This window comes from Pteronotus mesoamericanus, unplaced genomic scaffold (assembly GCF_021234165.1).
Source record: "Pteronotus mesoamericanus isolate MK-2021 breed Mesoamerican mustached bat unplaced genomic scaffold, CSHL_Meso_final contig_411, whole genome shotgun sequence".
Lineage (NCBI taxonomy): Eukaryota > Metazoa > Chordata > Mammalia > Chiroptera > Mormoopidae > Pteronotus > Pteronotus mesoamericanus.
The window spans coordinates 334392-358203 of NW_026555154.1; the positions used below are offsets into that span (position 1 = coordinate 334392).

Genomic DNA, 23812 nt, shown 5'->3' on the forward strand with positions numbered 1-23812 from the left:
TTAGTGGGGTGGCCATTGGCAAGTTGAATCTCAATTTCCTCACCTACAAAAAGGGGAGAGTAATAATATTATTATCTATCCCTTAGGGCAGGGTTGTTGTGGGGATATAATATGTATGAAACACTTAGTGCTCAAGTACAGTGGCTGGTCCTTAGCAAGTGCTATATAGTTTACCTGCTGTTAATGTTCATATCTTGGGACCTGGATAAGACAAGTGGGAGAGCTGACTATGGCCTTCAAGAAATGAAAGCCCAGGATAAGAGTCTTCTTTACATTAAACTTGGGAAAGACAGGCCCTTGCTGCACTTTAAAAGAAAACTTCTGTGGGGTCAATTTAACTGTCTCTCTCTCTCTCTCTCTCTCTCTCTCAATCTCCAGGAGTGATTGAATCTGCTGCCTTGGTCGTTTGGTTGCGAAGACAAATTAGCCAGAAAGCATTTTTGTTCACTGACACCCAGCAAGTGGTAGAATTTATGAAAGCCAGGCCCTTGGTTATTATTGGCTTCTTCCAGGTACTGAATTAAAGATATGGGAGGTAGCTTTCAACTGATGAGAAGTCCTGTGTCTGGGAGGGGAATGGGGTAAGGAGAGGTCCTACATTTGGGATAATTCCATACCCATTCTTAATTTTCCAATGGGCTAGTTTTCTGGGGGAAATATTAAAATGGAGAAGAAAAGGAAGCTGAATGTGATAGGAGAAGTTAACTAGAAAGAACAGGAGTGGCGTGAGGAGGCTGAGTTAGTTTTGATATAGTTAGTATAGTTAGTATAGTTAGTTTGATTAGTTAGTATAACTGATCACTTTGAGATCTATTTAGAACAACACCAAATCATAATTTGTGAATTGTTTTTCCTTTCGGAGAATGAATTTCTTATATTTTCTGTAACTCTGATGACTCCTTGCCTCCTCCCATTGAAGTCAGGATTTTGGCATTAAATTTATATTGTGGGAGAGGATATACCTCTTTCTCACCCATCCTATTTTTTGACAGTGTTTTTGGCCCCAATTTGCTTTTAAGCTAAAGAATGAAGGCTGAAGCTACAGCCATATTTTCATACCAAATTTACATATATATTTTTATTTTTTTATTTTTTTAGAGAGAGGGGTAGGGAGAGAGAACGAGAAATATCAATGTGAGAGGGAAACATCAATCAGTCACCTCTCATATATGCCGCAGCTGGGGACTGTATCAACAATGCAGGCATGTGCCCTGACCAGGAATTGAACCAGCAACCTTTCGCTTTGCAGAATGATGCCCAACCAACTGAGCTATACCAGTCAGGGGCCAAATTTATATTTGACACTATCAATACATTCAGTCAAATAAATTGCCTCTTCTGAAAACAATTAAGGAATAAATGCTTAGAAGTCTTATCAATTCTCTCCCCTCATCTCTGTGTATTTGCCTATTTTGGCCTTAGTCATAGCCATAGAAATAGTCTTGGTATGAAACATTCATAAAATGGGATTTAGGTGACTCTCTGCAAAATCTCAGAAGCTGAAAAGGTAAGAAGACAAATTGGTCACCATTTCTATCTTGCCCTTAAATGAACCAGACATTTTGCTTTCTAACAAAACCTTACCAAAAATCCTTCCCCAAATAGGATTTAGAGGAAGAAGTAGCAGAGTTGTTCTATGATGTGATCAAAGACTTCCCAGAGCTAACGTTTGGAGTGATATCGATTAGTAATGCCATTGGGCGTTTCCATGTCACCCTTGACAGTGTTCTGGTGTTCAAAAAGGTAAGTCTTTGATCATATTGCTAGTAAAGATTCTTTAGTTCAAAACTGGGGACTGTGAATGTATGTACTGGCTTTGGGTACAAATTCTGCTTCTGCCACTTGTGAGCTAAGCAGCATTGGACTAGTTGGCTTTTGCAAAATCAGTTTCCTGGTATTTTTCTGGCCTTGCTAGCCATTCTCTTACTATAAGCTCATCTTTCTTTTTTAATCATTAAATGTCATTATGTTTCAATCCTATGCTTTGTGTTTTTGTCTGGTCTGTGTCCCCCCACTCACCCTCTATTAGCAATTACTACCCAGACACCCAATGGCTTACAAGTCTCTACCTCCAGTCAGATTTCCCTTATTTCTAGACCTATATATATATATCACCAGATGTCTCAACCTGGCCAAGTCTTAGTCTCCTTTCCAAATCCTCTTGTAGTGTTTTTTTCTTCCTCAATGAATGGTACCATCATTTCTCCCACTTCTCCTCTGAGCAAAGTCAGAAAACCCAGGCATCATTCTAACACCTCCCTCTCCTCTACCCCTCATAACCACCCCATCACTTCAATCATATTGATTTTAAATTCAAAAGATCTCTTGCATCTATCCATTTTTCTTTACTGGTTCATTCTTAGATCAAGTGACCATCATTTCCCACAGCCTAATGCAACATCCACCCAACTTATCTGCCACATTCTCTTTTGTCTTCTAATAACCAATCTTTCCAGAATTCAAATCTATTAGTCACTTTCCTCCCTCCCACTTAAAACCCTTCTATGGTTTCCTATTTTTTTTTATGGTTTCCTATTAATCCTATTATTACAGGATAAAAATCTAAGTTCTTAGTGAGACCCACAAGGCCTTCCATAGTCTAGCTGCTATTATACACCTTCCTCCTCCCACTCTCTGTGATCTAGATATGAGCTGTCCAATATGGCAGCTGTGACTGTTTCAATTAAAATTTTAGTTCCTCAATCATACTAGCTTCATGTGGTTAGTGACTACTTTATTGTCTATTGGACAGCATAGATTCACAGAGTATTTTTATCATCACATAAAGTTCTATTGAACAGTGTTACTCTAGACACTGTGGTCTGGTTGGAACATGCCTTATTCCTCCCCCACAAAAAGCTGAATCTTTACAATAACCATATTACTTATACATACGCCTCAGAGAGGTTATGTTACTTGCCCAAGGCCACACAGGAGGCAGGTAGAGTGACATCCAGAATTGCTTGACTTTTAGAGAAGACTGTAAACCCAATGAATTTTTACATAGGCCCATGGAAGTCACTGAAAATCTTCAATTTGGAGAGTAAAATAAATTGATTTGGTTTCTGAGTGGGACAATACAAAGTGCAGAAATAGATCCAAATATGTATGGAAATTTAACACGTTATTTTAGATCAATAAGAAAAATATATGCTATTCAATGACTAGTGTTGAGAGAATTGGGTAGCCATTGAAAACAAAACACTAAAGCTAAATCCATATATCACTCCTTTCACTAAATTAAATTTCATATTGATCCCTGATTTAAAAATATAACAATGAGATCATTGAAAGACTAGAAGATGCTTCAGGAGAGTTTGCTTTGTAGTCTTGAAGTGGGAATGCCCCTTTATAAAACATGACAGAAACTATAGAAACAAGGAGAAGAAGTAGTGATAAGTTTGGAATACATAACTATTTAAAAGTTCTGTAGGACAAACCTCATGAAAAGATACAAAATCCAAGTGGCAAACTTGGAAAATGCATTTAAGGGAAAGTTGGTTTATTTTAATGTTTAAGGGTATGGGCACTGAAGTCAATCTGCCTGTTTAGAATGGTGGCTGGTACATGAGCTCTCAATAAGTCTAGTTAGTATTATTAGATTGTTCTTATCACTAGAAAGGAGTTAGATTTTATCTGGAGCACAACAGCGTCTGTGAAGTGTTTAAGCAAGAGAATGGCATGATCAGATTTGCATTCTTAACAACATCATTCTGGCTGAAGCTTGAGGGATGGATTGGAGGGAAGCAAGGGGAGAAATTGGAGACAGTTAGGAGACTTTCAGTTCAGTAAAGAAGTATGGACTAAGAAGGTGGGATTGGTGGAAATGAAGAAAAAGAGACAGAAGAGAGAAATTAGGAGATTACTTTCTTTTTCCCTACAGACTTTGATTCTGGGCTACAGAGAATTATAGTATTCCTTGTGTTGATTCAGGTCCTTCTGATAAGAAGTCATCAAGCAGTAATAGACCTTTAGAGATTAAGGAAAATGCCTGTGAAAACAGAGAGGGAGCTAGGGAGACTCTTAAGACCATGATGTAGGCCTTACCCTAAGGAAGGAAGGAAGGAAGGAAGGAAGTAGGCAAGGAAGGAAGGAAGGAAAGGGCAAGAAGGAAGGAAGGAAGGGAGGGAGGAAAGAAGGAAGGAAGAAAAAGGAAGGGAGGGAGGAAGGAAGGAAGGGAGGGAGGGAGGAAGGGAGGGAGGGAGGGAGGAAGGGAGGGGATGGGAGGAGTGAGGAAGGAAGGAAAGGGAAAACTGGAGAAAGAGTCCTTGACTGGCGTGGAGTTCTTAGAAAGTTCATCAAAGTCACTTAGAAGAGAAGTCCTTCACCTCACAGAAGTGAGCTTGCCTTAGTACCTCTGACACATTCAGTTATTGGTTAGGGGCAGTGTGTGAGAAACCACTCAACATCAGCACCAATACATTGATGTATTTCAGAACAAGGCAGCTGCGATGTCAGTCAATTACACTCCCTGCCTTTGTAGATCAGAGGTTTTCATGGCTGCCACATACCCATGGATTCACAGGCCAATCTGCCCAGCTGTCCATACTTATGAAGTGCCTAGATATGGATTACATTGTCACCACAGTGTTTTACTTTTAACCAGGGAGAAAATTATGCTATTTATATTTAGCACCTACATCATGAAAGCTACTGCCCTCCAATGTTTTTCTTCTTTTGTTCAAGGGAAAAATTGTGAACCGCCAAGAGCTTATTAATGACAGTACCAACAAACATGTTCTCAATCAAGTCATAAAACAGCACCTCACAGGTTTTGTTATTGAATACAACACTGAGGTCAGTGAGCAAAGTCTCCCCCAGGAGAAGAATAACTGGGGCAGCTATGTGGGTGGGATGACCTGTTTTTCTTTTCATTTCAGAATAAGGGTCTGATTTATGAACTGCACATCCTGAATCACATGCTGCTTTTTGCCTCCAAAAGCTCCAAGTCATTTGGTATGATAATGCAGCATTATAAATTGGCATCTGAGGAATTCCAAAACAAGGTTTGTGGAGAATCATTTCTCTTTGGGGATCGTAGACTTAAAGACTCTGACCCCATCGGCCTGTCTTGCTGATTATAAATTAAGCCAGGAATAATTTCATATTCATTTGCATACCAATATCCTGATTTACATGTCAATGCTATGTATCATTAACTATTTACATTTAAATCAACCTCCTCTATTCCTGTCCAGTGTCTCTTCCTCTCTTGCAAAATCTATGCTTCTTTTTCTCTCATCTTCGATAAGTCTACAATGGGAATATGATGGTTTGGCTGATATTTTGATGGACCATTCTACAGTAAGAGTAGGAACTACTGTGTGGGTAGCATTTGGCCTGGAGATGAGAAGGAGACAAGAACAGTCCTTCCTGAGGTCAGGGAGTATGAAAAACCTAGAAGTGTAAAGCAGCACAGACTGTCTGATGACTAAGTTTCTAGGCTTTAGCATTTCATAAACTTGGGTTCAAATTCTCTTCCTCTTAGAAGTGGGTTTTGTCTTAGGTGAGTTTCTTAACCTCTCAGCCTCAGTCACCTCATTGTGTAGAATGAAGATTTATGGTAAGAATTAGAGTTGTTTTATGTAAAGCAATGAGCAAATGTACATGAAACAGTGCTTATTATCATTGGGGTCATTATCATCATTAGAAACCAATATGTTTTTCCTAAGCACTATACCTATATTTCTGTAGTTACTATCACCCGGACTATTAGGGCTATTTACCTAATTTTTCTCTTTATTTTTACAAGCAGTACAGTAATGGTAATTCTTTTCTTTTGAAGAAAATGGCTGAAACTTAAACAAACAATGAAATAAACTTGTAACCCAAAATAAACATGGAATAAAACCTCTAGGTCACAAACATATTTAATTGTTCATGCTTCATTCCACCATGTTTTCCCCTAGGAATAATGCTCTAATCACAGCAATACAACTTGTAGGTATATCTCCTGGTTTATTTCATTTTAACTTTAAGATTTTGATGTAATTAAATTGATCACAACCCAATTGCTTCCCCTCTGAATTTATTAATTTGTTTACTCATTTATTGTCTGACTTTTGCACTAGATCATAAGCTCTATGAGGGTGAGGATTTTGTCTGCCTTGGGCAGCGGCATAGCCCCATGCTTAACAAAATGCCTGGTAGGCTCTCCATGAGTATTTGTAAAATGAATGAGTAAAGTCATGAATTTCCTTCATAGAAAAATAATTTAGAATAATAATGAGTGAATATGTACAGAGCATCTTCTATCTCCCTGTCACTAAACTCAGTCTTTACATACATAGTCCTGTCCAATTTTCATAGTACTCCTATAAGGTGGGAGCTATCATCACTTTACAGATAAGAAAACTGAGGCACAGAGAGGGGAAGTTAGTGTTTTGCCCAAGCAACTGGGATGAAAGATCAGGACCTCTTGACTTCCTACAGTGTGTGGATGGTGGTGCCAGGCTGACTGATGGCTATCTGTTTACTAGGGTACAGGGCTGCACCTGCCTGATGAAAGGAAATCTTTATTAAGTCTTAGTGGCACTCCGTAGACCCACTGTTTACACTCCATTAGTGCCCTCCCACAGCTTCTCAACACTTTCTCTTGCTGTGTAAGGGATTCCTTACCCAACTTTAAATTTTACCCTCTTGATGACCTCCAATCCAGAGCAACACAAGTTTCATTTGATTTGACAGATCCTGTTCATCCTTGTGGATGCAGATGAACCCAGAAACAGACGTATCTTTGAGTACTTTGGGATCACGGAGGTCAATATCCCATCTGTCCAAATCTTAGACTTAAGCTCTGACGCAAGGTACAAAATGCCTTTTGAGAACATAACCTTCCAAAACCTCAAGAAATTTGGCCTCAGCTTCCTGAGTAAAAGTGCCAAGGTAAGTTTGTTCTTGAACAAGTTTTATCAAGAACCTCAAAGTCACTCCTTTTTCATAATTCTGCTGGCTTTGGTTGTCTTAATGAGGTGAAGAATAAAAGTCAACATCAAGGTTCAATGTGGGGAAAAATTCCCACATCTCCACCTCTAATCTATGCAATTTTTTATCTGTCCTGACCATATAACTCCACCATTAATTCTTTATTCTTAAAGTAAAGGCCTTTTCTTTGCAGAAATTTCCAATTGAAATGTACACACACTCAAGGCTAATACCTTTTTATTTTTTCAAATTCTAATGTGAATTAAAGAGTTACTTGGCCTAAAGGTAGATGCTTCCTTTAGTGGCAGAGATTGAGTAGAATGTATTAAATAATCAGGATTCAGCCCCAAAGGCTTCAGGGACCTTGTTTTTTTTTTTTTTTTTTTTTTTTTTTTTTGGAGGGTTGGAAGAGAATCTATTTTGTTAAGAGGGAAGAGAGGCTGCAGAAGGATAACTGCCTCACCTGCTACAACACAACATCACATGTTTATTTAGCACTTGCTACATCCTCAACAATCCTGCTGAATTAGGTGAACCATATTTTTTATTTTCTAAATGGAGGCAACTTTGAGAGTACTGGGGACATTCTTTAAAAGTATTCTGGAACAACAGGAGTAATTTGGGACTCTCCAGTCAAGTCAGAATGTATTGTGATCTTTCCTCTGAGGGTTTCTGTCCGTGGCCTTCTGTCCATATTCCCACAGTTAGTACTTTCCCTGCAGACTTCTCAAGTGAAAGTTGTATTTTCTCTTATGCACATTATCACACACCAATTGGTGAGATTGGTGTCTTCCAAGCCATTTCTCCTTCTTTACCTTAAGAATGCCCTACCCTTACCCCCAGATCCTTTGAATCCAATGTGTTTGGTCTTCACCTGTTCCTGCCTCCTGTTACTATTCTCTGATCATCTTCCTTTCACTTTCTGAGGACTTAAGCACCTTGTTTCAGACTTGCCCTCTACTCCTGTTCTGCCATCATTTCCAGGGATGTCAATATTCAAAATCCTGGTCTCTCTTCTCTCATAATTGGTGTGCCAATGCCATGGCTACCTGTTCTATGGCCACACTCTAGAGATGGTAGTCCCTCTGAAAAGCTTGGTTCAAGCTTCCCACTCACTTAGTTCCTTTCTCTGGTACCCATTTTGCTATAATCTCTTACATTTTTCATGGTCTCCAATCTCTGATCCCATTGCACAAATTTCTTCTTTTAACTTTATTTTTATTTTTGACATTATTAAAGATGTCCTGATCTCCCCTCATCCCTTTGTTTACTTTCACCCAACCCCCAATGCCATTCCCTCTGGCCATCACCACACTGTTGTCTGTATCTGTGCATATTTGTTCTTTGGGTATTCTCTTCACCTTCTTTCATCTAGTCCCCCCTACTCCCGTCCTCTGACAGCTGTCAGTCTGTTCCAGGTATCCATGCCTTTGTTTCTATTTTGTTCATTAGTTTATTTTGTTTATTAGATTTCACATATATATGAGATCATATGCTATTGGTCTTTCTCTAACTGGCTTATTTCACTTAGCATAATACCCTCCCAGTCCATCCATACTGTCACAAAAGGTAAACTTTCCTTCTTTTTTATAACTATGTAGTTTTCCATTGTGTAAATGTACTACAGCTTTTTTATCCACTCTTCTACTTCTGGGCACTTGGGCTGCTTCCAAATCTTGGTTATTGTAAAGAACATAGGGGTGCATATATTCTTTCAAACTAGTGTTTTGGTATTCTTAATATATCAGGAGTGGGATCACTGTGTCAAACGGTAGTTCCATTTTTAATTTTTTGAGGAAACTCCACAGTGTTTTCCATAGAAGCTACAACTGTCTGCATTCTCATCAATGGTACACTAGAGTTCTCTTTTCTTCACATCCTTGCCAGTGCTTGTTGTTTGTTGCTTTATTGATGGTAGCCATTCTGGTACTTTTGAGGGGCTATCTCATTGTGGTTTTAGTTTCCCTCTCTCTGATGATTAGTGACACTGAGCATTTTTTCATATGTCTATTGGCCATCTGTAGGTTTTCTTTGGAGAAGTGTCTATTCACTTCCTTTGCCCATTTTTAATGGGATTGTTTGTATTCCTGATGTTGAGTTATATAAGTTCTTCACATATTTTAGAAATTAACCCTTTATCAGATATATCATTGGCAAATATGTTCTCCCATATAGTGGCCTCCCTTTTCATTTTGTTGATGCTTTTTTTTCCTGTGAAGAATGTTTGTAGTTTGATGTAGTCCCATTTGTTTATTTTATTTTTCTTATGTTTCTCTTGTCCTAGGAGATATATTGGCAAAAAATATTGCAACAAGAATGTCTAAGATTTTACTGCCTATATTTTCTTCCAAGATTTTTATGGTTTTATAACTTACATTAAAATCTTTTTTTTTTCAGTTTATGCTTGTGTATGGTGTAATTCAATATATAGTTTCATTTTTTTTGGCATGTACCTGTCCAATTTTCCCAACGCCATTTATTGAAGAGACTGTTTTTACTTAATTTTATGTTTTTGTCTCCCATGTCAAATATTTTAATTGAACATATAGGAATAGTTTCATTTCTGGGATCTCTGATTTGTTCCATTGATCCATATGCCTATTTTTTTGCCAGTACTAGGCTGTTTTGATCACAATGGCCTTGCAGTATAGTTTGATATCAGGTGGCATGATACATTTAACTTTGTTCTTCTTAAGATTGCTGACACTGTTTGGGGTCTTTTCTTGGTTCTATAAAAATTTCTTTTTTTTCTATTTGTTCTAAATCTGTGAAATATGCCATCAGTATTTTAATAGGAATTGGACTGAATCTATAGATTGCTTTGGGGAGTATGAACAGTTTAATGATGTTAATTCTTCCAATCCATGAACACAGTATATGCTTCAACTTATACGTATCTTTCCCAGTTTCTTTCTTCAATGTCCTATGGTATTCCAAGTACAGGTCTTTTACCTCCTTGGTTAAATTTATTTCTAGGTACCTGTTTTTTTCTTTTTGTTGTTGCAATAGTACATGGGATTTTTGTTTTTTTAGTTTCTCTTTATGATAGTTCATTAGTAGTTTAAAAATTGCCACCTATTTCTAAATATTAATTTTCTATCCTGCTACTTTACTGAGTTCATTTATCAGTTCTAGTAGTTTCTTGGTAGAATCTTTAGGGTTCTTTACAGAGTGTCGTGTCATCTACAAATAATGACCATTTTACTTCTTTTTGAATTTGAATTTGAATGCCTTTTATTTCTTCTTCCTGTCTGATTGTTTTGACAAAGACTTCCAGTGTTATGATGAATAAGAGTGGTAGTGGACATCTCTGTCTTTTTCCTGATTTTAAGGGAAAGAAACATACTTAGTTTTTGCCTATTGACTATAATGTTAGCTGTGGGTTTGTTATATTTGGACTTATTGTACTGAGGTATGTTCCCTCTATTTCCATTGTGCTGAGAGGTTTTTTTTTTTTTATCATAAATGGGTCTTGGATTTTATCAAATATTTTTCTACATCTATTGATATGGTCATATGATTTTTATCCTTCATTTTGTTTATGTGAGTATCATTTTTATTAATTTACAAATATTATACCAACCTTGCATTCTTGGAATAATTTTTTTGGTCATGGTGAATAATCTTTTTAATGTATTTCTTGATCTGATTTGCTAATATTTTGTTTAGGATTTTAGCATCTATGTTCATTAAGGACATTGGCCTGTAATTTTCCTTTTTTGTAGTGCCTTTATCCAGTTTTGGCATTCAGATAATTCTGGCCTTACAAAAAGTTTTGGAAGTCTTTCCTTCTGTTGAATTTTTTGGTATAGTTTGAAAAGAATAGATGTTAGCTCTTCTTTGAACACTCGGTGAAATTTGCCTTTAAAGCAACCCCGTCCAGGACTTTTGTTTGCTGGAATTTTTTTTGAGTACTTCTTCAATTCCATTAGTTGTAATCGGTCTATTCAAGTTTCCTGATTCATCCTTATTCAGGTTTAGAAGACTGTATTGGAATAGCTAAGAAGTTCATTTGGTTTTTTTCCCTAAGAGAGTCTAGTTGTGCTTAGTTGTCTTTAACTTCATTCAAAACGATTGTTCGATTGTACTGGGACAGCTGTCATATCAGAGTGCATTTCAAAAGCTTATCAAAATTGGTGAATTTTTGTGTAGCCATTTTAATATTGAAAATGGAAGAAAATACAAAACACTTTTGGCATATTATGCTTTATTATTTCTTTTTATGTAAAGATAGATTATTTTTTCTTATGTATTATTTCAATAAAGGTAAAAATGCCACAGAAACACACACAGATAATTTGTGCAGTGTATGGAGAAAGTGCCGTCACTGATAGAACATGTTAATAGTGGTATGCAAAGTTTTGTGCTGGAGATTACGCACTGGACAATGTTCCATGGTCCAGTAGACCAGCTGAAGTTGATAGCGGTCAAATTGAGACATTAATTGGAAATAATCAATATTCTACCATGCAGGAGATAGTCGATGCATGCAAAATACTCAAATCAATAAAGTTATTGGTGAAAATGAAAAAATGTATCTTTGATTTTATAGAAAAAAACTTAGACATTTTGGCCAACCCAATACAATGAACTGTAAGAAAATATTATGAACAACTATATGACAAATTAGATAATCTAGACAAAATTAATAAATTCCTAGAAATATATGGTTCTTCTCCATAAAATAAAAGACGCATTTTTCATTTTCACCAATAACTTAATTCATTTTCATTTGCTCCCCTGCCCTGTGCATCCCCTGTGCCCACCATCAATCCCAACCCTGTAGTCCATGTCCATGGGTCATTTCCACCTGTTCCTTGACTACACCCTTCCCCCTCTTTCCTCCCTTATTCCCCTGCCTCTCAACACTCTAGTCAATGTCAGTGTGTTTCTTGTTTCCGTGCCTCTGATTCTGTTTTGCTCATTTGTTTTGTTGATTTGGTTCCTCTTATAAAGGAGGTCAGAGGGCATTGGTCTTTCATTGCCTGGCTTATTTTACTTAGCATAATACGCTCCAGTTCCATCTATGCTCTCATGAAAGGTAGGAATTCCTTCTTTCTTTCTGCTGTATAGTATTCCATTAAGTCCATGTACCATAGTTTACTGATCTGCTCATTGACCGATGGGCACTTAGGCTGTTTCTAGCACTTGGCTATTGTAAATAACAGTGCTATGAACACAGAGGTGCATAGGTTATTTTGAAAATAGTGTTTCAGTATTCCTAGGGTATGATCCCAGCAGTGGACTCACTGGGTCAAAATGCAGTTCAGTTTTTAGTTTTTTGAGGAAATACTGCTTTCTACAGTGGCTGTACAAGTCTGCATTCCCACCAACTGTGTGCTAAGATTCCCTTTTCTCCACATCTTCCCCAGCACTTGTTGTTTGCTGATTTGTTAATGAAGGCCATTCTTACCAGTGTGAAGTGGTATTTCATTGTGGTTTTAATTAGCATCTCACTGATGGCTAGTGATATTGAGCATCCTTTCATATGCCTATGGGCCCTATGTTTCTTTGATTTTTTTAAATTTTAATTTATTTTTTCAAATACATTTGTCTCTGCCTACCCCCGCCCCCACTTTCCCTTGCCCCCTCCCTCCTTCCCTCCCTCAGCTCTTCCCCTTTGGTTTTGTCCATGAGTCCTTGCTGTATGTTCCTTGACTTGCCCCTTCCCTTCCTTTTCCCCGCCCCCCCTCCATCCTTCCCTCTTGTCTCTGTTGATTTCTTTTCCTTTCAGTGTTGCTGGTCTTATTTTCCTTGCATCTTTGTATCTTCATGACAGCATGGATGGAACTGGGCCCTATGTTTGTACTCTTTGGAGAAGTGTCTGCTCAGATCCTTTGCTGATTTTTATTTGAATTGTTTGTCTTCCTGGTGTTGAGGTGCATAGGTTCTATATATATTTTGGAGTTCAAACCATGGTCCAGGGTATAATTGGCAAATATATTTTCCCATACTGTCAGTTCCCTTTTCGTTTTGATGATATTTTCTTTAGCCATGCAGAAGATTAAAGTCCCATTTGTTTGTTCTTTCCTTTATGTTCCTTGCTCTAATGGCCATATCAGTAACACTATTGTTGCCGAGGATATCTGATATTTTACTGCCTATGTTTATCTCTAGGACTTTCATGGTGTCATGGCTATGTTTAAGTCATTTACCCATCCTGAGTTTATTTTTGTGTATGGTGTAAGTTGGTGGTCTAGTTTTATTTTTTTTGCTCATACCATGCCAGTTCTACCAAAACCACCTGTTGAAGAGGCTATATTTACTCAATTTTATGCTCCTCCCCTCTTTGCATATATTAATTGATCAGAGAGACATAGGATTATTTCTGAGATCTCTATTCTGTTCCATTGATCTACGTATCTGTTCTTATGCCAGTACCAGACTGTTTTGATCAGTGTCTTTGCAATATAGTTTGACATAAAGTATTGTGATCCTTCCAACTTTATTCCTCCTTCTAAAAGGTGTTGAGACTTTTTGGTGTCATTTATGTTTCAGTATAAATTTTTGAAATATTTCTTCTTAATATGTGAAATATGTCATTGGTATTTGAATAGAAAGAGAAATCTTATAACTTCAGACAGACAGAAGAATCAGCTTTAGCACAACCTAACTAGTAAGGAGTGTGATAGAGACTAGAGAAGGCAGTTGGTGCGCCCACGGGTGGCAGCACCAGAAGGATATTGAAATGGCCAGTTGGATCCCTCTGAGAAGACCAGGGTCTAAACCATAAGCGAGAATCTCCAGCCTACAGAACCAGAGCTAAAAGAGTACACAGATAACTGCCTGCTGTGAAAAGCAGCATGGTTGCTCTCTGACAGAGATGGGCAGCTGGAGATGTAGAGAGACATTTAAAGGGCCAACACATAAATTTTTGCTTGCAGCCACTTATTTCAAGCTCTGGCAGAGGTGCGAGCAGAGTTATCTGAAAATGTCTGAGGAGAAACTGGTGAAGGAGGTTTGGGGAGAGAACTGAGAGAGTAGCTGACGGGATCCTGGTGCTGACTCATGCCCCATTCTGCAGCTGCCATCTTGCTTAGGCAGAACACTCCCCTGAGCAGCAACAAAGCAGAGGACCGAATAGACCCACCCTGCCCCCAGGAGGCTCTGCCTAGGCCTGGTTGTGCTAAAACCTGACTGCTGAGTATAAAGTGACAGACACAGATTAGTAGACCCCTGGCTAAAGGGGACACTGAGTGGTCTAGAGACACTTAAGGAGACTGGAGATGGAGGCTTTGAAGAGAGAACTGAGAGAGTAGCCAATGGGGGTCCCAGTGCTGACACCTCCCTGACAAGCCAGCAGCCAGCTAGCTCAGACCACTCCCTTGAGTGGCAGCAGCATGAGAGAATCCAATAACCCTGTCCCCTGGAGGTCCTCAACCCCACCCTGTGGTGTCTTTAAAATGATCTGCTGAGTGAAGAATGACTAGTTTAACAGATGAAGGAGACATCCACAGACAGTAGATTCCTGAAAGGCTTGAACAGACTACCTAAGGACAGACAGGGTCAACATCTGACATCATCAGAGGCAGATACAGAAAGAAAAAAAAATAGTGGTTTCCTACCATAGTAGTTAACAGCAAAAAGTCAGGAAATCAAGACAGATCAATTTAAGAAGCAGAAGCAAACAAGAAGAGCCTCAGAAATAATGGGAAGACAAAGAAACACCCCCCAATCAAAGGGAAAGGAGGGATCCTCAGAAAGAGAACTCAATGAAATAGAGTCAAGTAAAACTATCAGATATTGAGTTCAAAATAATGGTTCAAAAGAAACTCAATGAGCTCAAAGAGAATTACAAAACACTAGAGGGAAACAATGAGGAACTTACTGCAAACAATGACAGCATAAAGAAAGACAGAGAAACTATCAGTAGGAGGCAAGAGAAAATGAAGAGTACAATTTCTGAATTGAAGAACACAGTATAAGGAATCAAAAACAGGCTAGATGAAGTAGAGGATCAATCAGCGAGCTGGAGGATAAGATAGAAAAAAGCTCTCAGAAAGAGCAAGAAAATGAAAAAAGACTCAAAAGGAATGAAGAGACATTGAGGGACATTCAGGACAACCCAAAATATAATAATATCCATATAAAAGGGATACCAGAAGGAGAATAAGAGGAGGAAAGGATAGAGAACCTCTTTGAAAAAGTAATGATGGAAAACTTCCCTTATTTGAGGAGAGAAAAAGTCACACAAGTCCAGGAATCACAGAGGGTCCCATTCAAGAGGAACCCAATGAGGCCCACTCCAAGACACATCTTCATTAAAGTGGCAAATATCAAAGACAAAGAAAGAATCCCAAAGGCATCGAAAGAGATACAGGTGGTAACATACAAGGGAGCCCTGATAAGTGAGCAGCTGACTTCTCAACAGAAACACTACAAGCCAGAAGAAAATGGCAGGAAATAGTCCATTTAATGAAAAGCAAAAACCTGCAACGAAGACTGCTCTATGCAGCAAGGCTCTCATTTAAAGTGGAAGGTGAAATAAGGGGTTTCCCTCACAAGTCCTCCAAACCAGCATTGCAAATTATGCTAAAGGGACTGCTTTCAGAAGATGAAGAAAAAAAGAGTCTATGAATACCCAGGTCCTTTCACAGTCACCAATACTTGATTACCAATACTTTCAATACTTATTAACCTGATTGTGACAATGATGTGTTATTTAAGTTGTTACTTTATTAGTTGTTGAAATTAAACCTGTTTTTGTATATTTCTTGCATATTTCTATTATTTTTAACAAGCTTTAAATGACTTTTTGTATTATGTATCTATTTTTTATTAAATGTTGGTAGATTTTTTTTTGCCCTAAAAACAACAAAAGTATTAACCCCTTTTTAGATGTGTTGCAAATACTTTCTTATTCTATTACTTGTCTTTTAATTATTTTATATGTATACTAATATATAGTCTTAAATGTATAATGCAATCATACTGTCAATATTTTACTTTATGGCTTCTGTGTTTGAATGTTACTTCAGGGTAAGAAAACTATTATTTTGAATTTTCTCTGAGAAATCCTTAGATTTTACATATTGATTTTTAACTCACCTGAACATTTTTTTTATATTGTGTGACATAGAGCTCTATATTTGTTTTATTTCAAGTAATATTGGTTCATGCATCTCATTTGTTGAATAAGCCTTATTTTCCCCATTGATTTGAAATCTCAATTGAATCATATATTACATTGTTAGATATATGTGTTTGTTTCTAGAATGCTCATTATATTTCATTGATCTACTTGACTAGCTCTGTGCTGGTGTAATGTTGTTTTCATTGCTGAGAGTTTTTAATGGATTTAAATTTTTAAATATTTTATAGTGGATCTTGATATTTAAAAAAATAAATAAAATCAATCTGCATTTTTAAAAAAAGAAAGAAAGAAGGAACTCCTACCTTTTGGGACATCAGGGATGGAACTGGAAAATATGATAAATGAGATAAGCCAGTCTGTAAAAGACAAATACCGTATTAGCTCGCCTATAAGTGGAATCTATTCAACAAACAAACTAATAATCATGATAAGCCACAGGCAAGGAAATATAGAGCAGACTGAAAGTGACCAGAGAGAATGGGGAAGAAGGACAATGGTGGATAAAAGGGGAAAGGACTAGACAAAGAACATGTATGAATGACCCATGGACATGGACAACAGAATGGGAATTGACTGTGGGAGAGGAGCATGAGGTAGAATGGAGGAGGGCAAAGGGGGAAGAATTGAGACAACTGCAATAGAATAAACATGATTAAAAAAAAATAATGTTGATCTCCCAATCCATGAACACGGTATATGCTTCCGTTTATTTGTGTCTTCCTTAATTTCTTTCTTCAATGAACTGTGGTTTCCCAACTATAGGTTTTTTTACCTCCTTAGTTAAATTATTTCTAGGTATTTTATTTTTTTCTAGTTGCTATAGTAAGTGGGATTTTCTTCCTATTCTCTGTTTCTTGTATTTCATTGTTGGTTTATAAAAATGTCTTTGATTTTTGAATATTGGCTTTGTATCCCACTGCTTTCTAAATTCACTTATTAGGTTGAGTAGTTTTTTTTTTGTTGTTGTTGAACCTATATGTTTTCTATGTACACTATCATGTCATCTGCAAACAATGATATTTTTACTTCCTCCTTTCCAGTTTGGATGCCTTGCACTTCTTTTCCTTGTCTGATTGCTGAGGCTAGGACTTTCAATACTATGTTGAATAGAAGTGGTGAAAGAGGATATCCTTGTCTTGTTCCTGATCTTAGTGGGAAAACTTTTAGATTTTGTCCATTGAGTATGAGGTTGGCTGTAAGTTTCTCAATATGGTCTTTATCATGTTGAGGTACACTCCCTCTACTCCCACTTTGGTGATTGTTTTTATAAGTGGGTGCAGCACTTTATCAAATGCATTTTCTGCATCTATTGATATTATCATATGGTTTTTGTCTTCCTTTTGTTTATGTGGTGTATTATGTTTATTGATTTCCATATATTTTGCCATCATTGCATCACTGGGATGAATCTGACTTGATCATGGTGTATGATATTTTTAATGTATTACTGGATCCAGTTTGCCAACATTTTGTTGAGGATTTTAGCATCAACAAATTTTCTCATCATCTATGTTATTCAGCAACATTCTTTTACAGTTTTCTTTCTGTGTTGTGACTTTACCTGGTTTTGAAATTAGGATAATACTGGCCTTATAAAAAGAGTTTTGCAGTCCTCCATCTTCTTGAATTTTTTGGAATAGTTTGAGAAGGATAAGAGTTAGCTCTTTAAATGTTGGCAAATTTTGCCTATAAAGCCCCCTGGTCCAGGGCTTTTGAGGTTTTTGGTTACTGTTTCAATTCCACTAGATGCTATTGGTCTATTCAGACTTTTTTAAAAAAGGTTTTATTTATTTATTTTTAGAGAGAGAAAAAGAGAGTGAGAAAGAGAAGGAGAGAAACATAAATGTGTGGTTGCCTCTCATGTGCTCCCTAAAGGGGACCTGGCCCACAACCCAGGCTTGTGCCCTGACTAGGAATTGAACCAGCGACCCTTTGCTTTGCAATCTGGTGCTCAATCACTGAGCCGCACCAGCCAGCTATTCAGTCTTTTTGGTTCTTCTTGATTGAATTTTGGAAGATTATATGTTTCTAGAAATTCTTCTATTTCACTCAGGTTGTCAAATTTGTTGGCATATGGTTGATCACAATGATTTCTTACAATCTTTTGTATTTCTGTGGTATTGGTTGTAATTTTTCCTTTTGTTTCTGATTTTATGTATTTGGGTCCTCTTTTTTCTTTTGATTCTGATTAAGAGCTTATCAATTTCATTTAACTTTACAAAGAATGAGCTCCTGGATTTTCTATCATTTGAATTTTTCTTTTAGTATCTAAGTCATTTAAATCTGCTCTGATCTTGATTGATCTTGATCATTTCCTTCCTTCTACTTGCTATGGGTTTTGTTTGTTGTTGTTCCACTTGTTCTTCTGGATATTGGGTTAGGTTGTTTATTTGAAATGTTTTTATCTGCTTCATGTAGGTCTGTATTGCTATGAACTTCCTTCCCAGGACTGCCTTCACTGTGTCCCATAGGTTTTGGGTTGTTGTGTGTTCATTTTCATTTGTGTCCAGAAAGGTTTTGATTTCTTCTCTGATCTCATTGTTAACTCATTCATTATTTAATGGCATGTTACTCAGTCTACATGAATGAGTGTTTCTGAGTTTTTTTCAAGAGATTGGTTTCTAGTTTCAAGCCACTGTGATCTGAGGAGATGCTTGTTATTATTTCAGTTTTCTTGGATTGTTTGAGGCTTGTTTTGTGTCCTACCATGTAATCTATCTTTGAAAATATTCCTTGTGCATTTGGAAAGAATGTATTTTTGCTTCTTTGGAGTGGAAGGTTCTGTATATATCACTTAAGTCCATTTATTCTAGAGTCTTGTTCAATGCCACTATATCCTTGTAGAAGTTTTGTTTGGAAGATGAACGCGTTGTTGACAATGGGGTGTTAAAACCCCTTACTATGAGTGTATTGCTGTCAATATCTTTCCTGAAGTCCTTCAACATTTTCCTTATATATTTGCGTATTCCTGTGTTAGGTTTATATGTTTAAAAGGGGTTATATCTCATTAATGATTTATTCCCTTAAGTGTTATATAGTGTCCTTCTTTGTCTCTTTTATGGCCTTTGTTTTGAAATCTATTTTTTCTGATATATTTATTGCTACCCTAGCTGTTTTAAAATTGTTGTTCAACTAGTTATCCAGCTTTTTTCTTTTCCATTTTCTTTCCATCCCTTCACTTACAGTCTTTGTAGATCTTTTGTTCTGAGGTGGGTCTCTTCTAGACAGCATATATGTGGGCCCTGTTTTCTTATCCATTCGTCTACCTTATGTCTTTTGATTGGAGCATTTAATCCATTTACATTTATCATTGATAGGTACTTATTCATTGCCATTTTATGCCTCCTTACCTGTGTTCCCCCACCTCTTTCATCTTCTTAAAGTAGTCTCTTTAGCATCTCTTGAAATGCTGAGTTGCTAGATATGCATTCTTTTAGCTATTTTTTTGGGGGGGGTCTGGGAAATTTCTTATTTTGCCTTCCATTTTTAATGAGATCCTTGTTGGGTAGAGTTGTCATTGTTGCAGGCCTTTGTTTTCATTACTTAGAATGTTTCTTGAGCCCAAGGTGATATGGCTCAGTGAATTTAGTGCCAGACTGTGAACAAAAGGGTCCCCAGTTTGATTCCCAGTATAGGGCACATGCCTGGGTTGCAGGCCAGGCCTCCAGTAGGGGGCGCGCAAGATGCAACCACGCACTGATGTTTCCCTCTCTTTCTCCCTCCCTTACCTTCTCTAAAATAAATAAATAAAATCTATTTTTTTTTAAAAGAATGTTTCTTGCCTTTCCCTCCTGGCTTGTAGTGTTTCTGTTGAGTAATCTGCAAATAGCCTTTTCAGAACTCCCTTAAATGTTACTAGCTCCCTTTAAGATTTTCTCTTTGTCTTTAAATTTTGTAATTTCTTATTTTTATATTTTATTTATTTAATTTTAGACAGAGGGAAAGGGAGGGAGAAAGAGAGATAAACTTCAATGTGTGGTTACCTTCACATGCTCCCTACTGGGGATCTGGCCACAACCTGAGCATGTGCCCTGACTGGGAATTGAACTAGTGAATCTTTGGTTCACAGGCTGGCACTCAGTCCACTGAGCCACACTAGCCAGGGCTAAATTTTGCCATTTTAATAATGATGTGTCATGGAGTGAACCTCTTTGAGTTCTTCTTGTTTGGGACCCTCTGTACTTCCTGGACATGTGTGACTTTTTGTCCCATCAAGTTAGGGGAGTTTTCTGTCATTTCTTTTTCAAACAGGTTTTCTATCCCTGGATCCTCTTCTCCTTCTGGTATCCTTGTGATATGGATATTATTGCATTTCATGTTGTCCTGCAGCTCCCTTAAACCCTCTTCATTCTTTTTGAGTCTTTTTTTTGTTTAGTGGCTCTGTCTTGGAATTTATTTCTACCTTGTCCTCCAGGTTGCTGATTCGATCCTCTGCTTTATCTAGCCTATTTTAATTCCTTCTACTGTATTTTTCTTTCATATATTGTGTTCTTCATTTTCTCCTGGCTCTTACTGGTAGTTTCAATGTCTGTTTTCATGCTGGTGTAGTTCACAGTGAGTTCCTTGTAGGTTCCCTGGAGTTCTTTGTGATCTCACTCAGCTCATTGAGCAACCCTATAAGCGTTATTTTGAACTCAGTGTCTGGTAGTTTGCTTGCCTCTATTTTATTAGCATTCTTTCTGGGGATTCTTCCTTTCCTTTAGATTGGGGAGGTGTCTCTTTGTCCCTTGTTTTAGGTAACTCTGTTTGTTTCTGCTTCTTTGATTGATCTGCTTTGACTCATTTTCTTTGTGGTATGATCTTCTGTGGTAGGAGATCTGTAAGGTACAGTGGTGTACTCCCCTTAATCTCCTGGACCTTATGCTGCTGGGATGCCCTTTATGCCATTTATGTGGGCTCTCTGGTTTTAATTAGGTTTTGGTTGTTGTTGGGTTGTTCTTAGGTCAGTCTTTTCTTCCAGTTGGTTGACTTAGTCACTCTGCCCACCATGTCTTATATGTTGTTGTCCAGGTGCTACCAGAATAAAATCAAACAGCCCAGGAAACAAGTCCACATCCACAAAAATAACCCCACCCACACTATCAACAGCCAATGAGCCAACATCATTAAAGTTGTAAGGAAATTAAGACTATTATATGAAAGGGAAGGAAGGTTTAAACTAAAATTAAAATATAGTTCCTCTCTCTTTTTCTTCTTAAAGCTGGTCCTTTAACATTTCTTGCAATACTGGCTTGGTGGTACTGAACTCCTTTAGTTTTTTGTTTTTTTGTTTTTTTTGACCCTGGTATGTGCTTTATTTCATCTTCAATTTTAAATGATAGCCTTGCTGGATAGAGTATTCTTGGTTGCAGGTATTTGTTTTTAATTACTTTGAATACTTCATGCCAATCCCTTCTAGCCTGAAGTGTCTGCTGAGTAATAAGCTGACAGCTTTATTGTAACTCCCTTGTAGGTAACTGTCTCTCTCTTGCTGCCTTTTAGATTCTCTTTGTCTTTAACCTTTATGATTTTAGTTATGATGAGTATTAATGTGGGTGCCTTCAGGTTCATCTTATTTGGGACTCTCTGTGCTTCCTGAACTTGTGTGACTTTTTTTCTTTCACCACGTTAGGAAATTTTTCAGCCATTAATTCTTCAGACTGGTTCTCTATCCCTTGCTCAGTATCTGTGATGCAGCTGTTGTAACACTTGATGTTGTCCCAGTGGTGCCTTAGACTTTCCTCATTTTAAAAATTCTTTTTCCTTTCTAAAGTTCTGTTTGAGTGCTTACTGTTATCTTTTCCTCTAAAAAGTAGCTGATTTGATAATGTGCTTCATCTAACCTGTTAATTCCTTCTAGTATATTCTCATATCGGGTATTGTATTCTTCACTTATGACTGGTTCTATGAATGGTATTCACTTATGAATGGTATTACGTCTTTTTAATGCTTACTGTCTCTTTGTTTAAGTTCTCACTGATATCTATTCTTCCTCTAAGGTTCTTGAACATCCTTATAAGCACTTTTTAAAAAACCCTTCACCTTATACTTTCATTGTTTCATTTCATTTCATTTAATTCTTTTCTGGAGATTTTTCTTGTCCTTTCATTTGGGGCCCTCTTCTTTGTCTCCCCATTTGTCTTTGTGTATTAGGTAGATCTGATATGACTTCCAAACTTGTTATGATGGCTTTATAATGAAGATATCTTGCTTGGCTCAGTGGCACAATCTTTCAGATCATCTTTACTCTGTACTCTAGGAATATTTCTTGTAGGTTATATACATCCTCCTGTTATAGTTGAGTCTTAAATGCTATTGGCCCTTTTGTGGTGAAATTAACCCGTCAGTCTGGGTGACTATAGGGATATACCTTGATCACTGTGTTGGGGCTACCCCCTGAGTTAGTGTTTCCAGCAGCATCTCATGCCTGCTCAATTCCTTCTTTGGGGGTGCCACTTGTGTGGCTAGTTGTGTTGAGCTATATTGTTTTCTGAAGCCCACCTCTGATTGTGTTAATTCTGGGTCCACTTGTGTGGGGTTCAGGGACAGGTCCATATCAGACATCGTATATAACCAGGTTTGGGCTACCTGTGTGGAGCTACTACACTGTTCACTCTTTGTGTCTGCATCTACTGGACCTCGATGTGCATGAGAGAGTCAATCTGTGCATAAAGGTTGGCTTCCTCCAACTTAGAGCTGGGGGCAGAACCGTAAAAAAACCAAGGATCCCTGACATCTGCCTCCCTCTGAGGTTGCCTGGTCTTCCTTCAGAACCTTCTGAAGAAAGACTGCAGGATGAGCCCAGTATAGCTGCTATCTAAAATCCTTTCCACAGGTTGTGAGCTTGGTAGGGCAGGGAAACTGCTGTTGGGAGGACATGACTAGTGGATCCCCTATTTGAGAAACATGCAGACAGGCACTTGACTGGGGAAAGTGGCCCTTGCCTTAAAGCTAATCTACTCAGTCTATGCCTAAGTCTCCAACTTTAGTTCCCCTTATAGGGGCTTACTGAAGGTTCAATTGTGTTCTACCTCATGTCCCCTCTGCAAGAAGCAAGCTTACCAGCCCCAGGCTCAGGGGGGAATGAATGAAAAGAGCCTTCCATTGGAGATGATGCAAGCTAGCCCAGCCCACATGAAGGAGGTTAAACATTTCACCACAGTCCCAGTCAATAACTTCTGAGGGCCTCCCACTTTGATTGCCCCAGCTCTGAGCCATTGCCATCATCCTTTCCCCCATAGAACTCAGCAATTGCAGTGGGACATCTTGAAATTGTCAGGGCTGATCCAAATAGCCTCCTGTTGGGGGTGGTGCCTGAGAGCCTGTAGAAAGGTTGTGGGCACTTCCCCTTCGCAGGCTAGCACAGACTGCACTCATAGAGAAGATTGGATTTGCACCCTGCAATGTAGCCACATACCTCACACTTGTCTGTCTGGTTTTGGACAAAACCTTCTCTTGGAGACACAGACCAAAAGTCCCAGCTCTGTGTGGCACTCTGGCTCTTTTGCACTGCTGAACTCAGCAAGAAAGGGCCAGACAAATGATTCAATAGCCTGGAAAATGGGCTCCAGCTTTGCCCTAAGGTGAGGTAAACTGGCCCTGTTTCCCAAGCCACACAATTTAGTCACTGTCTGAGCCTCTGCCAAAAGCATTCCCAGAAACAGGGTCCCCAAATAACTGCTTGGTGCAGCCAGAAGACCCCTCTTCAGGACCCAAGTATGGCAGAGGGGCCTCACTAGAAGCTGGGGACCAGGCACTGCACTCCCCAGGCTGGTGCTATAACAATGAGAGTGCTTGTCCCTGGGAAGATGGACT

At 38.1% G+C, this 23812-nt stretch overlaps 1 protein-coding gene across 1 annotated transcript in view; it reads left to right on the plus strand.

Moving 5' to 3' along the window:
* PDILT (protein disulfide isomerase like, testis expressed) overlaps nt 1–23812 on the plus strand; it is a 54816-nt gene that overhangs the window by 23489 nt on the left and 7515 nt on the right. Inside the window, exons 3-7 of the mRNA XM_054577219.1 lie at nt 379–512; nt 1606–1743; nt 4687–4797; nt 4881–5006; nt 6688–6885. Of these exons, the coding sequence (XP_054433194.1) occupies nt 379–512; nt 1606–1743; nt 4687–4797; nt 4881–5006; nt 6688–6885 (707 nt within the window). The remainder of the gene's footprint in view (nt 1–378; nt 513–1605; nt 1744–4686; nt 4798–4880; nt 5007–6687; nt 6886–23812) is intronic.